The 19017-nt window shown below is 35.6% G+C and overlaps 1 protein-coding gene across 2 annotated transcripts in view; it reads right to left on the bottom strand.

The window, feature by feature from the left end:
• Positions 1-19017, bottom strand: part of LOC101746812 (lachesin) — an 81202-nt gene that overhangs the window by 31253 nt on the left and 30932 nt on the right. For both annotated transcript variants that reach the window (XM_012694114.4, XM_062669090.1), the window contains 2 exons: positions 16772-16899; positions 14797-14982 (listed from right to left, as the gene is read on the bottom strand). In XM_012694114.4, coding sequence (XP_012549568.1) covers positions 14797-14982; positions 16772-16899 — 314 coding nt within the window. The remainder of the gene's footprint in view (positions 1-14796; positions 14983-16771; positions 16900-19017) is intronic.

Below are 19017 nucleotides of genomic sequence, written 5' to 3'. Positions count from 1 at the left end.
CCCAACAGTTTATTGCCTATTTTTTCAGCCGCTTGACCCTTCGTCGTTGGTTTTTCGGGTGACCGAATTTACGACTCAAAATGTAACGTACTTAGTACAGACGAATTGGTCGTAAAGAATGTACACATACACAAGAATTTATTCGTCCAAACAAAATATTATAAAGTAAGAATGAAACACAAAGATAGGGACACTATAAAAAAATTGATATATGTATTTTGAGACCGCTTTCATGATATTCAGAAGCAGTGACAAACCCTTATGAAAAGTCAAACACTTTCAAGCCGCACCTGTAGCCTCACACAACAAAAGAATGCTGAGTAACGCCTGACGATTTTTCGGTTAAGGAATAATTCACTTGTTGATTCTGCTCTCTAGCCTTCCACTTACTTTCTTTTATGTTTTATTTATTTTACTTCGAACAATCTCGGAATTATCTTCTAACCGTCATTGATACAAATCCACGTTCCAGCATATTTATTCCGGAGTGTGCTCTTGAAAAGTTTGTTCCGTAACAAATCCTAGCCAATAGAAAAGCTACGTCCAATGTTCCACTGAATATTTCCGCTAGCGTTCAGATAATCTTCTAAGTACCATAAATCCAATATAGGAAGATAAACTGTGGCACAAAATTTAGGTATCCCTTTAATTCCGTTTAAAGCTTCGACTTTGTAGCGTTACAAAGATGAAATAATTACGTTGGAGCCAAAACGGATTCCTAATTTACAGCCTAGAGGTGAATTGCTAAAGGCAGTCTAACGAATTCCTCGGAGCGTTGTCTAGTAAGCGTTAAGAACGAGTTTTAGTTGCGACGCCGCAGCAACTATGTGTCGAAGAATGTGTTTATGGTGCCAAGAATGGAGCTCCTTAGTAGCCGGAGCGAACCTCCTCGGTTCAACGCCTCGCTGGCATTTACCTAGCGAGGTAATGTCTTTATTCGCGATACTCCAAATATTTTAGCGAGCAACCATTCAAACTATTTCATTGCATTATAAATTATGTGGATAATATAAATTTTGCCGAAATGTTAAAGACGAATTAAGGTAGTATTTATTTCTTATCTATTAAACAACTATTTTGGTCAACACCTTTTATTACTTAGATGGGTGGACTAGCACACGGCCCACTGGCTGCTAATTAGCGATTCACATACATATCAACAACGTAAGCCGCCACCCGACTTGAGATATGAGTTCTACTAAGTCACAGCTTTACAGAACAACGAATGTCCCCACTTTTGAAATCCAAATACATTACTACTTCACGGCAAAAATAGACAAGGTGGTGGTACCTGTGCGTGCGAGCTCACATAACGCCCTGCCACCAGTAATTACGCAAATTTATAATCGGATTACCTTTTGAAATTATAATTGGAAATTTGAGTTACCAAAATACATATAAATACAAGCTTTGGCAATACAAGATTCAGATAAATCATCTTCATTCGAAATCCTCAACTGACCACATAAATAAAATGCGCAGTAGTTATCTGTTGAACATTGAGCTGCCGTTATGAAAATTCTTCAAATATCATTCTATGGTAGATAGCGGAGCAATTTATTATAAACTTTAGAATTGCAAGGATTCTTTTACTCTTCGTTTTTCATTAGAAGTTATGAGAAATATTTTCATCGAGTTTCATTTGAGAAAGAGAAACGAATACTTAGAGAAGTATTTTACCGGAGCTTATAAACGATAACATACGTTTTCTAACATCATATTTGTGTTTACCTATGAAATTGCTGTTTGGAACACAAAAAGTTAAAGCTACTTTTATTTTATTTTTATTTCTATCAATCTAAACATGCACCGAAGTATCAGCAAGGTATACTTTTTTATTTATTGCTTAGATGTGTGGACAGCCCTGGTGTTAAGTAGTTACTGGAGCCCATAGACATCTACCACGTAAACGCCGCCACCCACCTTGAGATAGGAGTTCTAAGGTATCAGAATAGTTACAACGGCTGCCCCACTCTTCATACCGAAACCCTACTGCTTCACAGCAGAAATAGGCGGGGTGGTGGTACCTACCCGTGCGGAATCACAAGAGGTCCTACCACCAGTAACGGGTGTACCTTATCCACCACCTTAACCACATAAGCGCGTTCGACGCGGTGGCGATAAACCAGTTCGAGCAGCACCCACTTATCAAGGTCATTTACTCTGCCAATCTGACGCCAATGAGCCAATATTGTTTTGGTGTAAACGCTAAAAGCTACGGCTAACTGAACGGTAATATAAGTATAAATATGTTTGAGAAAAGCTACCGGATATCTTCTAGCAAACGTTAAAATCAATTAAATACTAAAATCGAATTTATTGGTTGTTGTTTTTCTTATGCATTGACGGAAAAAAAGGCTCACGGCCTACATGTTATTAAGAGGTTATCCGAACCTATAGAGATCACAACGCAAATGCCCCTTGAGAACTGAGGTCAAAGTCTCCACTCTTCAAAGCAGTACACATCACTGAAGAAATAGACAGGGTAGTGGTAAAAACTAGTGCAAGTTACTATTTAACATTTGGGTATGGATCTCATAATTAAGTTTGTTAAAAAATAACGAATTAAACTTATAGATTTTGTATCTTATCTTATCTTCTCTATATATAAAAATGAATTGCTGATCGTTAGTCTCACTAAAACTCGAGAACGGCTGGACCGATTTGGCTAATTTTGGTCTCAAATTATTTTTATCCAGAGCAGTCCAGAGAAGGTTTAAAAGGTAGATAAATATGAAAATGCTCGGATTGAAATAAAAATAACGAGTTTGTTTTTCCTTTGATGTGTCCCCCGTCGGATGGATTCCTTTTGTTTGTTTTAAGTTTATTTTATACGAAAGATTAGGTACTTTATTTATCGATTGAGGTACTACGAAGTCTGTCGGGTCGGCTAGTCTAAAATGAAACAATTGAATCGAATTTCAACCAACATTACCACAACAGCTGCGGGACACGAGGACTGTGTTTTATGAGTTTTATTTTTAAGTGGTTTTATCGTTTCGACTCGCTTGAATTTAATAACAATAGGAGTCTTATATACGGCAGAGAACGGGTCTAAAGCTGTAAACATTTCGCAAACGGTACTTTAATCCCGGTCATAAAAGTAATCCGCTCATAAAGTTACGCGACGATGGACATAAGGGATGGGATTTTCTCGCACAAAGATTCCGAAGTAATTAAGATAAAATACCATAGTCTTTTTGTGTGTGACCGTTACACTGCCGGATTACACCGTTCATATGCCGAGTTAATCCCGGAGTTTGCAATAAAGCTCCTAAAGTATTTGTGCTCCAAGCGAAATTACCCATATTGAAAATACCCTTCGGTGCTAACAGCCGAATGGTTATTTATACCAGCGTGATCCACTGCTGTTTTCCGTGCATAAAACGCGCGTAACAACCTAAAATCTGAATCCCTCGTAGGAATAAGGGCAAACGAAAGACTACTCAGATTGATGCAACCTTAAATGCAAGAACCTTAAGAATTGTTAAGAGATTGATTGACAATAACTTTGCTTTTTTCATGCAAAACATTGGACATTAGACGATTTGAACCAGCGCCGTCCCAAGTTTAATGATAAAAAATGTTTCTTTGCGCATTTAATCTTCAATGTGTCGAAATACGATCGCACTGAGAGTAGAAAAAGGGTTAGGGTTACAAAAAAGGCGGTCGTCCATCACCGCCTCTGTCAACGAGGCTCGCCATCAATGCCGCAAAAACAATTAGTAGGTCAATATTTATTTGATTGCCCGAAACCGGCTTGGAATGAATGATGACCGTCGTATCGTTTATTAATCTATTTCATTAAAATAAATAATAATTGTCGATAACGTTTTGTAACGATGCATTTTATTTAGATTAAAAACATTTAAATAATGAGCCTTTATGTGTTACAGTGGCTTGATGACATTTATAATATGGGGCAGTATTGTCAAGTAACGGAATTAATTTGGCGAAAACCAGCATGGCGCTAGCAATAATTTCAGATAGTTTTGCACAAGTTCTTTTTTTTTTATTGCTTAATTGAGTGGACGAGCTCACAGCCCACCTGGTGTTAAGTGGTTACTGGAGCCCATAGACATCTACGATGTAAATGCGCCACCCACCTTGAGATATAACTTCTAAGGTCTCAAGAATAGTCACAACGGCTGCCCCACCCTTCAAACCGCAACGCATTACTGCTTCACGGCAGAAATAGGCAGGGTGGTGGTACCTACCCGCGCGGACTCACAAGCGGTCCTACCGCCAGTAACTATATTAAGGGATGTTAGGAAACAGATAGCCACGCACTTATTCTGAAGATCAAATTTACACAAGGAGTCCTACAAAACGACAAAATACAAACGAGCTTTTTGCTGTCGACCCTGGTATTACCGACCTAAGCAAATACTTATCTACGGGGCCGATTGAGCAGTCTTGCTCTAATCAACAAACAGTTTTTACATGAACTATTACGACTCTTTGTTGGAATTTTGGTTTTTAAATGAATTACATATTATATTATTTCATTCTGCTGTTAGTCGAGTTGATTACCCTTTTTTTATTGCCTTTGTAGGCAGACGAGCATACAGCCCATCAGATGGTGAGGGGTTACAGTCGCCCATGGACTTCAGCAATGCTAGTAATGGATTAGATACATTCATACCGTGCAATTAAATTTTGTCGAGGTCGATTTTACAAAAAAATTCGACCAGATTAAATTTATTTCACTACTTTTTTTAATAGATGATGAACGAAATCACGTCCCAATTCGTCTTAAGTGGTTACCGCAGCCCGTAGACATAATACACACCACGACACCATAGTACGCCAAATCGTAGACTAATTTTAAAGTTAAGAACGATTTCTGTTCTTTGGTTAGGTTATTAAAAGAGTGATTAAAAAAAAATTACAGAATTCATGCTCAAAACAAAATCGTATCAGACCAAAAACATTAATCTTAATAGTTCAATCTATTTATGCATTGTGAATTTATAAATAAAGCTAATGACGTAACAGCGATCGGAAAATTTTCTTTTCCTCCTGAAATTACTAAACAGTCTCATGTTTAGAGGAATAAAGTAACGATCAATATCGCAAATCCTTATTCCAGGCTATCCCAACTCTGGAGAATTACAGCAGCTCTCAAAGTCCCCGACATTTGGAAAGTTGTTTCTGTCGCGCATGAAGATGTCACGCCAGAATTCCCCGGCTTTTTGGCGAACGTGCATTCCACGAGAGGAATTCCACCGCGGCCCGGGCATTGTGGCGTTACACCGCAAAGGTAAACTAAACGTGTTTGTCCAATACCTGAATTACATTTGTGAATTTCATTCGCAAAGAAATTTATCGAGGGCAGCAGATACTTTGATCTCTTGCTCGAAACAGATGCCTATCTAGATGTGTCTGGTCACGATGGATTAAAAGAGAGTAAATAATACGTCCATTCAGTTTCAGGGTCCGGTTTATTGTGTAAAAGATGTATTTAGTTACAAGACAGTAAGACAGTAGTGCTGAAGAAGCACTTTAAATAAGGCTGTATACATACTTGAGTGTTTACACACTATACTAGTGTCAGTTTATTATAGTAATCGCTATCGCTTGCTTCTAAGCGAGCAACATTTTCTATCATCGGTCTTTTCGCTTCCACCGCAGAAAGCCCTACAGCCGAACAGATGGTGAATGATTATCGTCACTAATGCAAGTCAGCAAAGCCAGGGCAAAAACACAAAAAACCGTCTATGGAACTTCTATAGAACCTTCCCTAACCTCATTTGCAAAAGCAACTTTTGAAGCACTTTACTATTACTATTTGAAGTCGTCGTTCGTGGCCTAAGGGATAAGACGTCCGGTGCATTCGTGTTGAGCGATGCACCGATGTTCGAATCCCAGGCTGGTACCAATTTTTCTAATGAATTACGCACTCAACAAATGTTCACGATTGACTTCCACGGTGAAGGAATAACATCGTGTAATAAAAATGAAACCCGCAAAATTATAATTTGCGTAATTACTGGTGGTAGGACATCTTGTGAGTCCGCGCGGGTAGGTACCACCACCCTTCCTATTTCCACGGTGAAGCAGTAATGCGTTTCGGTTTGAAGGGCGGGGCAGCCGTTGTAACTATACTGAGGTCTTTGAACTTATATCTCAAAGGGGGTGGCGCATTTACGTTGTAGATGTCTATGGGCTCCAGTAACCACTTAGTACCAGGTGGGCTGTGAGCTCGTCCATTCATCTAAGCAATAAAAAATAAATAAATGAAAAACTTAGAAGGGAAGTTATCTTTCAAAACCAAATGGTACTCAAGAAAAATGCCTCTGAAAACGAATAGTACTACTATGTGAGTGGTGCGATAATAATAGGAAGATAACGGCATCAATTGTATTAATTGTGAAACTTCCCGTAGTAGGATCATTAAAAATCATAGATAGAATCAATGCGCTTTGATTATTTAGTATTAGTAGTACTATTCATCCCATTCCACGAAGCCCTTCGTGCGGCCAATGACCGGAGGCGCTTTCAAAGAGTAAAATCTTGCCCAAATATGATGGTCACGACCCTCAACAGTGAGGAAACAACGCAAGGAGGAGGTACTACTCAAGCAAGTTCCAAACAGCATTCATGACTACCGAATTATTTTCAAACTTCATTATAATGGGAGTCACACGGTATTATTTCCTGGTGATACGACGCAATCACTGACTCTGTTAAATCAGTTCGGATATGTAAAATTGTATGTATTATTATATGTATTTGACTAAATTAAAATAATTAATTAAATAAATAAACGAAATAAAATTAATAATTGACCAGCCCTACGCGTTATTCTCTATTGGCTTGAAGATTCAAACTTTAAATGGCCATTTAAGCCTATAAGCGAGCTCAGAGATGTAAATCTAGCTGAACTTTAAATTTGGCGCTTACTATATTATTATATAGAAATTCATTGACTGTTATTATCAGCTATTCGAGTTCTGATAAGCTTGCAAATATAGATGTACTTGCAAATATAGATGTAGAATTATACAATTAGGGGTATGATTGTTAGGATAACTATTTCTACATATGCTATTTCTAAAATCATACCAGGCTGAAATAACACTTAAAAAATTTTTTATTGTCTTTGTAGGCAGACGAGCGTACGGCCCACCTGATGGTGAGCGGTTACCGTCGCCCATGGACTTTAGCAATGCCAGGGGCAGAGCCAAGCCGCTGCCTACCGCTTTGTAAGAAATACGGACAAAAATACAATTACATCCTCAGATTTTACTTTTAAAATAAATTAAATACTTTTAAAATGTTTGTGATTTCAATACGTTATTTAAAAAACATCATGCTGCCGCAAAACCAGTTCTTCATTTAAACAAATCAGTTCAATGAAATTCAAAGTCACAAACAACACCGAGATCGAGCTTAAGAATTGACTTAGTATTGTGAACAGAATTTGTGGATACTTGCTTAAGAAGCCAGTGTAGATCTTATTTACTGTACGTTATTCGTTCGCGACTCGGAAACGAGAGAAGCCTTCTAAGCCAGTAGATAAATTCGGATCCGTATGATTATTTTTATCCGAATACGTTTTCCTTTGTAATATTCTATTCGTTCTTTGTACAGAGCTTACACGAGCCTCCTTACGACGCATTATACTATTACTGCGATGTTTTATTTTGTAATTTAATTTTTTTTACTGTGTATTCTAAAAAATCGCTCATATTAGAGGCAGACTATCTATACACGCCCTGGCTGAAATGTTTCAAGAAAGTTATCATGAAGCGCTACAGAAACACAAAGAATGAGGCGCGAATAAGCAATCCAAAATTCCAAAAAAATAATTCAATGTACTGTTAATTTGACTATGCGGTTTCAAGTGATAATATTGAACTCTGCTTTTATATAACAACAGAGGCACTCGTAATATTGAATTTAAAATAATAGCAGTATTCAATTTAAGAAGTATTAAATAATTAAACACGTATGCATAACAAACAGTATAGGATAGTTCAAGAACTGAGCACGCTACATCAATAAATTGCAGTTAAAAAGAAATCGCACTGAACTTTATATTTACATTAACAACTAACTTCTGATTATACGTGATGTTTCACTGAACTATCATCTTAAGTATCACTGGTTTAGTGATGCTTAACCTATTGCTTTAACCCACTTTATTGATTCCTCAATTAAATCTTCCCAATATCTAATATATAAAATTCTCGTGTCACAGTTTTCGTTGCCATACTCCTCCGAAACGGCTTGACCGATTTTGATGAAATTTTTTGTGCTTATCCGGTATCTATGAGAATCAGCCAACATCTGTTTTTCATCCCCCTAAATGTTAGGGGTAGTCCACCCCTAAATTTTTATTTTTTATTTTTAGACAAAGAAATTTATTTCTATTTTTTTATGATACAACATACAAAAATACATACAATCCTCAATTTTCACCCTTCTACGATCAACCCTTATTTTTTAATAGCCATTTTAGTAATTTAATCATTTTTCCTCTCCGGTCGAAAACTGATCAATCGTCATTTAATTAGTTATCCCCGCCAGATGTCTACAGGTGTCACTTCTCACCCTGTAAACAGCATGGAGTAGGGGTGTTACCTCTACAGTTTTCGGCTATTATTAGTGTTTATGCTTCAAGCGTAGTAGTTAAACATTTTTAGTTCATCGCCTTGCATGTCAGATGGAAAATCTACAAAAAAAATCCCTAAAGATTTCACTAACGATACAATCACAAATGTCGACGGATATCCAATATATCGTCGAAGGAATACACATAATGGTGGACAATCATTTATTAAAAACATCAGCAACACAGACATTGATATTGACAATCGTTGGGTCGTGCCATATTCGCCCCTGCTGAGCAAAACATACAATGTTCATATTATTTATTACATAATATTAATCTCTTAATGCTGCAGCGTGAACAATATTTTTTGTTAGCCCGTCTTTGGCTAATACAAACAAACTTGATGGTTTACCCACTCGAGAGCATACAACGTATAATTGTCCGTGTGAAAAACATGGTGTGCTCAAATCTAAGCCACAAACAGACATTGTTTGGCCTTGGGATTTATTAATAGTCATTGCAAATGGCAATCTAATCGGAAATTGAATACGCTTAAATTGCATTGACACATCTGTGGGTATAATAGGTATTCGTGCTATCAATATATTTTCACCTCGAAACTTGCCATTTAAAATGGTGCCTTCGATAACTTTTTTCATTAATTTTTAATAACTAATCGCGTACCGTTGCATAGCCGTGGCGGGTTCAAATTACGAAGCAAAATAATTGGAGATCCAACCTTCAATTGTAAGTTATGTGGTGGCATGCCTGGCAAATCCAGTGAGTTCAAAAACTCTGTTGGAAAATTTACAGCTTCAGTGTTATCGCAAACTGTATCAATAGATTTATATGATACCAAGTCCCCTGGCAATAACTGTTGTATCTTCAGATTTAAAATGTCAACATCCACATTTTTTGCAGCTAACATTGCTCTTTCTGCAAGCCACGCGAGATTTATGTAATTCGTGTGTACATCGGGAAATATTTGTTCAATGAGAGCATTTTGCGAATCAATGATAGTGCAGAAATCATTCGCTAATTTTATGTATACAGTTTCAGCTATAGTGACTTTTCCATCGCCGATATCTAAGAGTTGTTTTGAGAATGTTTCAGCGGATGGATCTTGAAGCATTTGAACGCGCGTATTTACTTTCAGCTGTAATATTTCAACATTACGCCACAATGTCGATGATTTTAAGCAGGCGTTGATTTCATCAGCGTATGTTGAACGTGGAATGACGGGAAGTGTTTGTCTGAAGTCACCTGAAAGGACTAACAGAGTGTCATCAAATAGTTTGTCGTTGTTTTTAATATCTTTCAATGTCCTGTTCAAGGCCTCAAGCGAATGTTTGTGTGCCATGGTACATTCATATTTTCCACTCTAAACACCGCCATGTCACTGCCTTTATGGACATACTTGCAAATGTATTTGATGCTCTTCACAGAACTGCAGAACTCAACATTAATATGAACATTGTATGTTTTGCTCAGCAGGGGCGAATATGGCACGACCCAACGATTGTCAATATCAATGTCTGTGTTGCTGATGTTTTTAATAAATGATTGTCCACCATTATGTGTATTCCTTCGACGATATATTGGATATCCGTCGACATTTGTGATTGTATCGTTAGTGAAATCTTTAGGGATTTTTTTTGTAGATTTTCCATCTGACATGCAAGGCGATGAACTAAAAATGTTTAACTACTACGCTTGAAGCATAAACACTAATAATAGCCGAAAACTGTAGAGGTAACACCCCTACTCCATGCTGTTTACAGGGTGAGAAGTGACACCTGTAGACATCTGGCGGGGATAACTAATTAAATGACGATTGATCAGTTTTCGACCGGAGAGGAAAAATGATTAAATTACTAAAATGGCTATTAAAAAATAAGGGTTGATCGTAGAAGGGTGAAAATTGAGGATTGTATGTATTTTTGTATGTTGTATCATAAAAAAATAGAAATAAATTTCTTTGTCTAAAAATAAAAAATAAAAATTTAGGGGTGGACTACCCCTAACATTTAGGGGGATGAAAAACAGATGTTGGCTGATTCTCATAGATACCGGATAAGCACAAAAAATTTCATCAAAATCGGTCAAGCCGTTTCGGAGGAGTATGGCAACGAAAACTGTGACACGAGAATTTTATATATTAGATTATTACTTTTAATAAATTAAAACAATTAATGTTCGGTGTTTTGTTATTTTTAAACAACATTCCCTCATCGTTCACAGCGCTCCAGGCCTTTTTCACTCATATTCCACATCCTTATACACTTCCAATAAGTTAGTATTTTTTTTTTTTTCTACACTAGAAATTCTCTAGAAATATTATATATGGCAAGACAACGTTTGCCGGGTCAGCTAGTAACGTTATAAATTTAAGTATGAAGTTAAATTATTGCTTGATTTTGTAAATCTATTCCCTAATTCAGATTGTAACCCCAATGCAATGATGATGTGGCATTAACTACGATTTTAGTGAGTCGTAGACGTGATTACAACTTTTTCGGTTTAATCTCGCGTTATTATAACCACCAAAACTGTACAGTATTCGAAAGGTCGAATTTTTTTTTTACTGCCCTTGTAGGCAGACGAGCATATAGCCTACCTGATAGTGAGTGGTTACCGTCCCTCATGGACATCAGCAATGCCAGGGGCAGAGCCAAACCGCTGCCCACCGTTAACTAATATAATAATCAAAGGAAATTATATGATGAGAAAAAATTAACGTGAGATTATACCGTAAAAATTTAATTCATTTATAAAATCATAGTGTAAGTTATAAAAAATGCCTATGCCCTTGCAGATTTTACATAAAAATAAAATTCACAACATCTAACTGATACTAACACTATTGAGTAACATATCAACGTCTACAGCATAATCGACGATAGAGATTGATAGAGACTGCTACGAGGGATATGAAAGCGCAGTCGTTTTTGAATCTGTGCCAAAATTGTTACATTAATATCCCATAGACATCACGGAATATTCAATGTACAGATATACAAGAATTTAATAGTATAGAATAGTATTGGAATAGGTAAGAGGATAATAGTTTTGAATATTATTGAAATAGATACAAGAATATAAGACGTAAATGACTGATGAAAAATTTAGGGTAATCTACAAAAAATATTACACTAAAACATGAGAAAAATTGGGATGTACCTGAAAATTATGAGACCAAAAAAAATACAACGTAAAACCCTTCTGAAACAATGCCGATGTTCGCCGACACGATGTACAGATTACGCAAAATAACAGAGCACACACACACACAGTGGCACCCAAAGGCCAGAGACCCAGGTAGGCATTATAATAACATTGTATCAAAGTTGTTTCGCGAACGGCATGTCGGAGTCTCGTCTTTGAACAAATTTCTCCCGTCGCGTTGACATGTTTCAGATGAGGTTACATCTTTGTTTGCGTTTAGTTTGAATAACAATTTCCCGTTCGTCAAAAGTCGCTCAACATGTGTTATTTATTCAAACTAGAACGATCCAACAAAATAATGTCGGCGTCATCGTTTTCCTTGTTTGAATTGGAGAGTTTGAAAAAGTGAAGCGTTGATAAAACTCATTTAATTGAATTACGAAGAACTTAATATAAACATAGCGTTTTTGAACACAGATGGTTAATGGCAATAAATCACACACGGTCATCCGGCCCTAAATTAGGATTCTCTGTGTTATGACAGATGGCAAATTATCTTTGCTATATAATGCTTGGTCCTATCTGGTATCTTATAGTGTATCTGGAACTGGAATAGGTAAATCAAACGCATCTACAGTTACACATATCAAATAAAGAAATCTAAAAGAAAAACGTTTCATAGTCTGATTTTTATAAAAAAAATGACAATGCAAGAAATACGATCACATAATTTAGCTGGTGAAACATTTGGCTCGTGAAATCGGGTGCAGGTCTGCAAGCCTCGGTCGATTGCATAAATTTTAATATTAGAGACGTTACTGCTCAATATCAAAAGCTGGCCAACGGGTTTTGGCTTTTATAGAACATGTAAAATCAAATATAAGTTGGTTAAACAAATTTTAGAAGGGTTAAGGTTAGCCGTTCTTTGAATATAAGTATCCGTAGTGACGATCAATTAAGTTCTGGCCTATTGACATGCATCAGTTCTTTTTACAAAGTTTTAATGATAGCCATAGCTAGGATAGGATTTTGTTGTTGAAAATAAATACACCCTTTATTTACTTATTCATAAAATAATGTCATGTAAGTTAATAAACAAACACAATATAATTGTTAAATAAAATTTTAATTCACGACTTTCAAACGGTACTAAATAGAAGACGATTCAATATTTATTGTTTACACAATCGAATTTATCAAACAAATCGAACGGAAACAAAAAGCCACATTAAATACTATGGGTCCTACTATGTTTTCAGACTGAATAAACATACGGGCGGCGTCCAAACCGAGTCAACGACACGGAAACTGATTGTAATTACCGTCCATAGATAAGCAATGATACCCTAATTAAATGGAGTAATGTGAACCATGTTCAACAACCTATTTACTGTACTATACCTACCTACGAATATAGACACATTCCGTTTTGAACTTTGATGAATACTACTTACATCATCTATACTTCTATATCTATACTAATATTATAAAGAGGAAAGATTTGTTTGTTTGTTTGTATTGAATAGGCCTCGAAACTACTGAACCGATTTGAAAAATTCTATCACTGTTTGGAAGTTAAACTATTCCCGAGTGACATAGGCTATAAACATTTTTTGAAAAAAAAAAAAAAAATAGCGATCCTTACTAAAACTCCAATAAATCCAAGGTGTAAAAAAATTACCTAAAATATTCTTTACATCGCGTGCCCTGCGAAAACTATTTATGATAGAATAAAATAATATACTACGACTTTGTAGAACACATTATTATTTACAAAAAGTGTCGCGACAGCATATGTTTAATTATTATAGTTATGCCGCAATAAGTGTTCTTTTATTTGAAAAAATAAAACAACGTCAAATATCGTTGAGATTTTTGTTAAAGACCCGTGCGGAGCCGGAGCGGGCCGCTAGTAATTAATTGTATTGCTTTAACTGAACTAGTTTTGAAATTTTTATATGATATTACCTATTTAATGCATAATATGTTCGTGTCATAATAAATATGTTCATGTCATATACATTTTGATGTTCTTATGCTACGAAAATAGTAGTACAAATTAGTTATTGTGAGTAATTAATTATACTAGGTAAAAGGTTTCATTTGTAAATACCAAAATTTCTTTTTTAGGAATTTTAGGTTATACTAAGATGATAGGTTTTTTATTCATAAAATTCACAAAGATAATTGATTCTTCTATTTAATTTTAAAACAAATATTGCAGTTTTCATAAATAACAGCAGATTTATTTTATTTAACATTACTGTCCAGTAACGGTGCTCGGGATGAGATATTATGCTTTATCTTAGAATTTTCATATTCCGTACTAAACATATTCTGCTTCGATATTTCCATTACAAGACAAAAAAAAGCTTGCCTTATTTTCGCCTATTGATCAATTGTCTCCATTGTACCTAATACCTCAAGAGAAAACTTAAAGTGATACAAAATTTTATGGAAAGGACAACGCTCGAAGTTTCACTATACTTTTAAAAGAGAAATGAGAAGGTTCGAAAAAAAACTATTGCAGAAACATATCGGTGACATAGAAGGAATAAAATTAAAATATCAACTGCGAGTTTATGAAGCTGATCCCACGACCCAATAGATCACAGAGCTTACAGACTTACCTTCAAGGAGACCAGTATTCAACAGTGAACAATTTTCGGCTAGTGATAATCTATCTATCTATCTATATATATATTAAAATGAATTGCTGTTCGTTCGTTCGCTCGCTAAAACTCGAGAACGGCTGGACCGATTTGGCTAATTTTGGTCTTGAATTATTTCTGGAAGTCCAGAGAAGGTTTAAAAGGTAAATCAATATAAAAATGCTCGGAATTAAATAAAAATGTCAATTTTGTTTTTCCTTTGATGTGTCCCCCATTGGACCGATTTCTTTTGTTTGTTTTAAGTTTATTTTATACAAAAGTAATTCTTTTTAGTACAAAGTTTTTACAAAAGTAAGTCTTTTATTTATCGATTGAGGCACTACGAAGTCTGCCGGGTCAGCTAGTCGATAATAAAAAATTACACCTAACCATCAACAAATCGATAAAACAGCCACTTACCTGACTCATCATTGGATCAGTGTTAATCTGACACATGTAGGTACCAGAGTCTTTGGGCTCCACATTGCTGATATACAACTTCCAAGTGTTGTGCCCGTTGTGTGTAACTGACAGTCGCGGGTTCAGTGTCACCATGTGTGTGTGGATCGCCAGAATCGTCTTCGTGTCCGATTTTATCCAGGCCACCTGTATAGTCCCAAGCTTTTATTGTCCAAAGAGATCTCCAACAAAGTACTCGCTGATATCTATGCACTATTACTACTGATTGAAAGAGAGCACGTGTTAAATGCGATTAAAATATTTGAGGACTGTTTAATTTTTTTAAAACGATCCTTTCCCAACTCTAATAAAAGTAAATAAAATCTTTAGAAGTAAACTAAATGCAGGTTTACCTAAGAATACTTATGAACTTCTTCAGTTGAATGGTACAAGGAAAACTTTACCACAAAACACGGAGAGTTCACAAAGTCGCGGTACAAGATTACGTAAACTACCCACCGTTATCCGTTAAGATAAATCGTCCCATTATTAGAATAACAAACATTTTAATTCTCTTATCGACTTTATCCTCGAACAATACTTCGTTTATGAAAATAGCAACATGATTTTCTACGTATTTCACTAATTAACTCATCGAATCGAATCTTATAATAATCTTATACCTTTAAACGAGCAATTCTTGTATATTAATATAGGTATATGTATATAATCGGAATCTCGTAAAACGGCTCCAACGATTTTCATAAAATGTTGTATCCAGGGGATTTTGGGGGCGATAAATCGATCTAGCTACGATTTATTTTCAGAAAATGTTGTTTTATTCGTGTTTTCAATAATCAACTCTTCCCGACATCTATTAGCGAATAATAATACTATTTTTGTTAATTGAGGGCAACCAACTGCTTTAAAGAAACAACAAGATGGCGTTATTAAAAAAAAACGAGCAAAGCTCGGTCATCATCTATGTTAATATACTTGTTAATAAACTCGATGAGATTTATGTCATTTATTTTTTTGGACATGAGCTTTCCTGTGAAACACAAAACCAGCTATTTATATAACACATATTTTCACCCTACTACTGCAATATGTTTCAATTTATTGGGTACTTAACCATAATAGAAGCTCTACTCACAAGCAATTCTAAGCTACGTATATTTAGCAAAAACTAGATATTTTTTTTAAGATTACATATCGAGGAGTAAAAGGCTATCTGGTTTAAGCGACATTTTTGCAACATTACAGAAGAGGCATTTAAAGTTTAAAATTTGGAAAATATATTATAACAAAAAAACTTCTTCAGCTATTTCAATGGAGTAAGCTTAATTGAAATTAAATTAAAAACATTGAATCGTTGATGCTAATACCAAATAAAACGTACATTTAAAAAAACAAAAAAAATACGCTTTTATAGAAAAACCAACTAAAAAATTGAAAATAAATTTTAATTAATTTGTGTGTAAAAATTAAAATGAGTGGAAAAAAAATGATTTGTTTTGTAAAAAAAAAGCGTGGGGTGCATGGTATCAGTAGTTATAAATATTTTATGAACAGATATGAGTAGAAGGGTTATTTTGATAATATTTTATAGTTCGGTTTTCTATAAAAGCGTATTTTTTTAGTTTTTTTAAACTATTATTTATTTTTCATTTTTTAGTTGAGTTTCAATTTTTTCAAAATATTTTTTTCAATATTGTATTGTCGTCGGTCCTTAATAAGTATGCCAAATTTCGAGTTAATCCGACGTTTTGAAGGGGCTCAAAATCATGTTCAAAGATTCCGTTACATACTAACATACATACGTCTGAAGCTAATAAAAGCGTATTAACAAATATGAATGTCGCGTATTAAGCGAAATGTCGCTTGAACCAAATAATCTTTCACCAAGCGAAATACATATTTTGTATTGTTATTAAGGTAAAAATAGGAAAACGCTGTCTCGTAATATAAAAATACCAATGTAATTGTCGCGTACCTTATAAGTTCCCAAATGATTAACGGTGCAAGTGAAATGAACATCTCTCCCTTGTGCTACGGTCAGATTTTCTAAGGGCGACAGAAATTCTGGCTCCGGCTCGTTATATCCTGACCCTTGTAGTTGACCTTGAACAAAAAACGTTTCATACTTACAAACATCATTTACAATCGTGTGGTTTTTTTTATGATTAAAAGATTACTGGTGGCCCGGAGGCCTTTCTAGTTTCACCAGGATAGGTGGGCGAACAAAAGCTCAGCCAGGAGGGGTGGGATTTGCTAACAACTGCCCGAGCGCCTACGGAAGGAGACCTATTAACTCAAGAGCAATTGCTTCGCGAATGAATCTACTACCAGATCGGAATCGCGACCCGCTGAGAAGATCCGGCGAAAGGAATAATAGAGGAGACATTTACTCTTGAATCCAACGATTGAAAAAAACAATTTGTTCAATTATTTTTAAAGTTCAACCTCACATTTGTATGTCCTCATTGAGTTTTCAGAGCATATTCATCCATTCTTCTTTAGAGTATCCTTATTTACTTAATTCTGCTTTATTAATGCTTAGGGTTTTTTTATTGCCCTTGGAGGCACACGAGCATACAGTCAACCCACTTGATGGTGAGTGATAAGTGGAGGGGAACTGATTGAAAAGCAAGATGGTACGCGGCAAAAACGATATCTGGAAGCGCACTGTGGATGAACGCAGTGGCTCCAGGTAGTATGGTGAACTCTACTCCGGTGGCGGGCGGTGCGATAGGAAAAACGAAATGATGGAATAATCATTGATATCGAGTCAAAACAAAGTATTGTACTCTCTTAAAATCAGAAGCACGACTTGCAGAAAAGCAATTAAGCAATTATGTGTTCCAGCTTTAAAAATGGCACAGCTGTAATGGAATACAACTGAGACTTCAACCTTATACCCGCGGGTGGGTGGCAACATTAACATTTTGATATCTATGGACTTCGGCAATTATTTTACACGAGGAAGACCGTCAGTTCAATAACACCGGAATGCAATTTAAAAAAATACATATGTGGTGTCGTGGGCGTGGGACACCGGATAGTAACGAAGTTCCTATAAAAATATTAATTTTAAGTTCCATTCGAAGTATAAAGAAAATAATTACTCGGGCATACATTTTTTATTATGATTTTTTTATTGATAAAAATAAAAATAATCGCAAGGGTCAACCACTCCACAGTGCAATGGAGCAGCCTCGCCGTGGTGGAACCGCCTGCGTGATCACGGTATCCCCTACGCCAGGTAAATATGATCTAGCAAGAGAAATACGAGAACATCTATCAACTGTGTAACATCTCGTCACCGCGATTCAGGAATTGTTGAATTTACGTGCAGCGACACCTGTTGATAACAAACTAAACAGAAGAAATCTTACGTTACGGACGTTTTTTCCCGGTTAGGGTACCCCTCCGCATCGTCCCATAAGGAACTTCGTTCCAAAAACTTCAAATATTAGGTTAAGTAAGTAGTTTCTTAGTCCACATTTTCCCAACTCAACTATTAGTAGCTTATCGTTTTGGCCTTCTTAAATATTTACTTAATAATCGTACACCCACGAGCCGTAATGTAAAGTTTATGTATACTGTTAACGCGAGAGTGTAGGCGTCTTGTAACTATACAAAAGGCTTGTGCCATTGTAAAGTAAATATAACTCACAATTCAGTACACCACATTGAGCTCACGTCTTTTATTCGTATTAACACGTGATATATTGCTTACCGTAAATAATTCGTATGAAAGGAGTATGTATCACATAATAACTTTATTCACTTGCCAATTTTCGACTTTAATTAAACGTAATAACTATACAATCAAAGTAAAGAAGCTAAGTTAGCTTTTTCATTATAGGTTCTGGGATTTATTACATTCAAGTCTTAAGTTTAGTTCGAAATTTATATCGACGCTTGAAAGGCAAATGTCACTAAGCGACAAAAACTGCTTTGTACATAAACGATAGGCAATAACCATATTCGATGCGCAAAAAAAATATATTTCTAGGTCTATTAAAATCATTTCAGTCCTACAGCTGCTAGCTAGATTCGTTAAAATATTTTTTTTTCAGGTATTTCAACTTTAAATTAGTCTACTGTAAAGTTCACGCATTGTCGCTTAGTCACGTTTGCCTTTCAAGCGTCGATATATTCTTTTATCTAGTCTTAGTTCATGCAGTAGTACGGTGTAACTTTATTTTTACGTAAAACAATAATTACAGCTACTCT

Source organism: Bombyx mori, chromosome 6, assembly GCF_030269925.1.
Source record: "Bombyx mori chromosome 6, ASM3026992v2".
In the NCBI taxonomy this organism is placed as follows: Eukaryota; Metazoa; Arthropoda; class Insecta; order Lepidoptera; family Bombycidae; genus Bombyx; species Bombyx mori.
The sequence above is the reverse complement of the archived record's forward strand: the minus strand, read 5'-3'. Positions and strand labels throughout refer to the sequence as shown.